The following is a 5754-nucleotide window of genomic DNA, read 5'->3' as shown; positions in this document are numbered from 1 at the left end:
GAAGCAGCAGCCGGTGACCGTTATAAATGGCCTCTATTAGCGGGGCTGGGACGCAGAGGGGGTAGAAATAAAATCATTGGGAAAAAAATATAAAAAATGTAGGCCTGGCACTGTCGCCTCGCTCCATCCCGCTTTCCCCTGGCTCGCTTCCCCCCCCCCCTCCACCACCACCACCACCACCACCAACACTGCCTCTGTAGACCCCCAGCCCATATAACATCCACCCGCCAACGCCACCACCACCACCACCACCACCGCCTACTCTCCGATACCACTGCCGCCAACCTCCGCCCGACACTCCAAGGGGACAGGATCCTAAAGACTAGATTACTGGTGATACATGGAGTCATTATAAGGAGGGTTATGGCAATAGCATCACCGAGCCCAGCTGACAATAGCTGTAATAGGAGTGTCTTTCTTGGGGATATGGCATTTTTGTTGCCCAGCCTCTGTCAACAAACAAAAGAACACTCTGTTGCTTTCATTACCTGCTGGAGATAAAACCAGTGGTATCATAATTGTGTTTTGTCCTTTTTTTATCAGTTTTTAATTTACAAGAATAGAACACCCGACCGGCTTCATTAATTATCAAAAGGTACATATTGGGACATTTGTGACTGCTTCACCGTATTCACCGCAGCTGTTTATGAAGCAGCGACGGTTAATCATAAGCATGAGAGCCACCTTGATCTCCAGTGTAAGGCTTTATCAAACAGCGAGCGCGACAGAGAACAGGGGCTCTGTCGTTCTACCGGTTGTCAGGCCAACAGTAGCTGAGACAGCACGGAGGGAGACGGAGGAATCCTTCATTTGTGAAGGTATGTTCAAAGAATCTGATCGGAAAATTGTTACAAATGTTTCCGAGCTGTGTTAAAGAAAATGTGCGAAGTGAGCAAACACCTACGTTATAATTTAATTAAGAAATGCGTCATTAAACAAAATATTTGTACTATTTAAATACGCTCGGGTTGCAACAGTACACAACTTTAGCAGGCAGAATGCAGATAACTTTAACAAAAGCCTGTAAAAAAACAATTATTCCAGACGTGTGTTTAAAAACCGTCCCCAGTTTTCGCTGCGTTAACCACGGATGACCTCTCAAAACTGCTAACTAATATCGACTGCAGGCGCTCCTCACCTAAGAGTGGGGGGAGGAAGAGCAAGGGGAGGAGGGGATGGAGGAGGAGGAGCAGGAGGAGGACGAGGAGAAGTAGGAGAAGTAGGAGGAGGAGAAGGAAGGAGGAGGAGCAGGAGGAGGAGGAGGAGAAGTAGGAGAAGGAGAAGGAAGGAGGAGAAGGAGGAGGAGGAGGAGAAGTAGGAGAAGTAGGAGGAGGAGAAGGAAGGAGGAGGAGAAGGAGAAAGAAAAGAGGAGAAGCAGGAGCAAGAAAAAGTGGAGAAGGAAGGAGATGGAGTAGGAGGAGAAGAAAGTAGGAGGAGAAGGAGGAGAAGGAAGGAGGAGGAGAATGATGAGGAGAAAAGGGGAGGGGGAGGAGGAGCAGGGGGAGGAGGAGAAGGGGGAGGCGAATCCTTCACTCAACCCGCGGTGGAAGTGGTGCAGTCAGTCAGGGTGCGTGTAGCAGCTATAGAGCCTCCAGCTAGTTAAAATATGAGATCGGCGGGGGGGCCAGCTAATGAAAGCATGGGCCCCTAGCCCCGGGACGAGGCGCCGTATATCGCCACGCGGAGACAGGTCTTAGAATCAGCTGGCAGGGCCCGTTCTGGAGACCGCTGCCACTGATTAAGTGTCCAACAGGGACTTGCAACTACAGCTGGGCTATTAATAAGAGATAACCCCTTCTCCCCATCGCCACCTCTTCTTTGGTGTGCCCCTTCCCCCCCACCCAAACCATCATGACAATAGTCTCAAATTGTTTTCTTCATCCTCCTCCTCCTTATCCCCCTCTTCCTCGGCCAGCCACCCCATTCACACGACACATGCTGCCTCTCAAACACAGTCTACTCTTGGCGGATGAGATGAGGACGCAGACTATAGGTGTAGTAAAAAAAAATAAAGTGTAGCAGCTAATTCCCCACTGCCTCAGAATCCTCCCGGGACGTGGAATGCCCTGCAGGTGTCGCAGATCAATGGCTGCACCACTCAATAGGTGTTGATTTGCAGAGAGTGACCGAGCACATGAAAATAAGAGATATATATAGAGAGAGAGATTTAAGAGGCTATTGTAAAAATTGACGGTTGGCGACGGTTGTTTCGACAGATATAACAACCGTGGTTATATGGGTAGATGATGTTGTGAAAACAAATCTATGCACTGCGTTGTGCGTGGATGTGCTTTTATGCATGAATGGAGGGATGAATGGCTGGATGGATGGATGGATGGATGGATGGATGGATGGATGGATGGATGGATGGATGGAAGGAAGGATGGATGGATGGATGGATGGATGGATGGATGAATGGAAGGATTGATGGATGGAGGGAAGATGTGCTAAATTTATTTGAATCAAACACAAAGGGACCTTGTAATACATTTCAAAATACTTCTCGCTTTGGGCTACACTTATTATAAACATGGTGATTGAATTAACAGTGCATGGCTCCCCCCCACCACCAGAATAATATACAATAAAAAGCGCTGTATAATGTCTAGGGGTCCACGGTGCCCCCCCCCCAACTCTCGCCATATATCGCTACCTCACTATATGCAAGAACACGACACGCGCGCACGAACGCACGCACGCGTACGGTATACGCTCAACAGAGTGTTCGCGGCGCCGTTCGCGGGAGAACACATCCTCGTAGCAGGCGATGCATCGTGGAAACTTGGGGTTAAACCGTTGATTAGGCGGCACGGCACGGGCACGCCGCGGCGCGCGTGACGGAATACTATGGCTCACACACACACCGTCCACATAGGAGCGGGGCTGGCGCTCGTATCGCCCTACATAAATGAATGGTGTCGTGACTCGGGCTGATTTGTGAGGAGACGGGACGAAATAGAAAAAAATGAACCGAGAAATAATTTTGTGGGGGGATTCTTTAATAAAACAAAAAAAATATTTGGAGCATTAACAGCCACAGGTAGTAGCATGTTTGTATGCCCGATTTGACTGCTAATTTCACGACTAAGTTTTACGCACTAAGACCTATATCAAACAGCCTGTGCTACAAATATACACCACAAATACACGTAAAATCAACTTAAAATAAATCAGCTACGACACACATATTTAACCAACCCCAGGAGCACAACACATGTCCATGTGTGTGCCAGAGACGAGAGAGACCCGATCACCCACCTTTGTGCATGCCCGTGAAGCGATCCTTGAGCACCGTGAGCTCGTAGATCTTGCCGAACTCCTCGAACAGAGGCCGCAGGTCCTTCTCGTCCAGGTTCCGCGGGATCTGCCCGATGAACAGCTTGATGGCATCGTGGTCCTTCATGGGGATGGTGGCCGCGCAGCCCACTGGGCTGTGGCTGTGGCTTAATCCGTTCACCAGGCCGTTGGTGCTGACGGAGACCATGCCCACGCCGTGCAGCGAGCCGTCCACCTGTCCGTTGGTTAAAGTTGCCATCTTCGGACCGGCCAGGGAGTTGAGCTGGTACAGCAGCAGGATGGAGCAGTCGTGGACGCAAAAAGAAGAAGAAGAGGAAGAAGAAGAAGAAGAAGGAGAAGAGGACGAGGAGGCGGGAGGACAAGCTGGATGGAAAGTCTCGAAGTCAAAATGTGGGTCCGAGTAGCCGTGCCAGAGCCGATTCCGCTCTCGTTGTACCAAAACCAATATTTACATTGATCTGAATACACATGCAGCTGTGGACGAAAGGGGATGGAGGAGGAGGTGTGAGCTGGTGCTGCTGCTGCTGGTCCCCCGATGGAAGCTTGTTCCTTATTTTAATGTCCTGTGCTCAATAAGTCGTTCATGGATTTCATCAAATAGAGGAGCACGAATGTGCGAGAGTGAGTGTAGAGATTGAGGGGAAGAGAGGGAGAAAAAGAGAGAGGGAGAGAGTGAGAGAGAGAGAGAGAGAGAGAGAGAGAGAGAGAGAGAGAGAGAGAGAGAGAGAGAGAGAGAGAGAGAGAGAGAGAGAGAGAGAGAGAGAGAGAGACCAAGAGCGTTCGCTGCCTATTTACACCCACGTTCCCTCGTCCCAGTTTCTTGGCACCCTTTTCTATTTTTTTTTTGCATTGAGGAGTCGGTATGGGTGTCTTCTCGGTTTAAACGGACAGGGCAGGCTCACCCTCCGCCAGCTTCGCGGGGTGGTTTGATGAGACGGGAGACCGCCAGGAGCTCGGTGTGTTTGGAAATACAGCGTTTTCTTCCCCTCTCCTCCTGTGTAGCCGCGATGGTACAGTCCAACCAGAGAAGGGGCTCTATAAATAGAGAAATATAGAGAATACTGTTCTTTGTGCTCGTCTCACAGCAAATAACACACACACCCCACGAACTGTGAATTCATTACCTCATGCATTACATTTCAAAAATAATTATCTCATGTATTTTTTTTGTTAGCTTTTGCCGGTCACGTTTTCCTCTTATATAACCAAAACCAAAAACCTATTTCCCCTGGATGAGCCCGGGTGGAAAACGACGAAACGTTGCGTCGACATGGTCACGGTCCTCTTTGTGTTTTCTGTTGGCATGTCAGATGTCCCGTACTAACATGCATATTTTAGTCAAACATTAGTTATGACATGTTTAACAGGCGATATGGATCCTCTGATTTATTTGTTTCTAGAATACAACGTTTTATCCAAGGCGAAAAGAAACGCGTTTGGATGTTGAACTTTTGGTTGTTTGTGGACAGCTCCGTGGTGCTGAAACGTATCCATTCTTTAAACTAGAAGGCGCTGATGAAACATTCTGGGTGAGGTTGCAAATGGATTAGCTGTAAAGAAAAAAACACAACAAAAAGACAAAATAAAAAGGGAGTCTCTTGCATTGCAACGAGGACAATTTGTTGGGATTTCTAGTGATGCAGGAATTCAAGAGAAAGTCTGTGAGCACCGCCGAGTGGCGTAGAGGGGCACGTCTGGAAAAATACACACACGCAGGCACACACGTGCACGCACGCACGTACACGCACGAACACACACACACACACACACACACACACACACACACACACACACACACACACACACACACACACACACACACACACACACACACACACACACACACACACACACACTTACATACAGAACCATGAATGTAGTGTTTACCACTTCCCATTGCACTGCAATTAAAGATACAACAGAAATCAGTGAAATAATTATACTGAAGGCAGATTAAGGATAAAATAAACTCTCGGTAGCCAGATTATTTATTCAGATTCAACCGATTTAAAAATACATTCATAAAAAAACTAAACTGGTTATGAACTCGATAATAAATAACAATAAATTCCTAAAAAAGTATTGACCACCAAACATATTTTTACTAGCATTTGAAGGTGGCTCTCTCTCAAGTGAACGTTATCCATTTGTTTACGCTGCGCTATTGTTTCTGAATACCCTTGACCCATAAGGGATGGGACGAAAAGCTATTGGATATTTTGCTCTATAGGTGCATATAGTATGATGGTATGATTATATTATGCAGGCATACTTTTCTGACAATAGTAAGTTGAATGTCGCAGGGAAATGCTTTGCATTAAGCTGTGCAATAGGAATGTCACATTAAACTATTGTAAATATTAGTATTCTGAGCCTTGATGCTGATCAGTGACAACTTGCAAAGACGAGAATACTAGAGTGTGAAAGGAAATATGATTGTGTTCATTTGTAACAGGT

At 47.3% G+C, this 5754-nt stretch overlaps 1 protein-coding gene across 2 annotated transcripts in view; it reads right to left on the bottom strand.

Moving 5' to 3' along the window:
- Nucleotides 1-3535, bottom strand: part of celf4 (CUGBP, Elav-like family member 4) — an 80089-nt gene extending 76554 nt beyond the window's left edge. For both annotated transcript variants that reach the window (XM_056606140.1, XM_056606139.1), the window contains exon 1: nt 3259-3535. In XM_056606140.1, coding sequence (XP_056462115.1) covers nt 3259-3535 — 277 coding nt within the window. The remainder of the gene's footprint in view (nt 1-3258) is intronic.
- Nucleotides 3536-5754: the final 2219 nt, after the last annotated feature.

The sequence above is a fragment of the Gadus chalcogrammus genome, chromosome 13 (assembly GCF_026213295.1).
Source record: "Gadus chalcogrammus isolate NIFS_2021 chromosome 13, NIFS_Gcha_1.0, whole genome shotgun sequence".
NCBI lineage: Eukaryota > Metazoa > Chordata > Actinopteri > Gadiformes > Gadidae > Gadus > Gadus chalcogrammus.
Note: the sequence above shows the minus strand (reverse complement) of the source record. Positions and strands in the feature narration are given on the sequence as shown.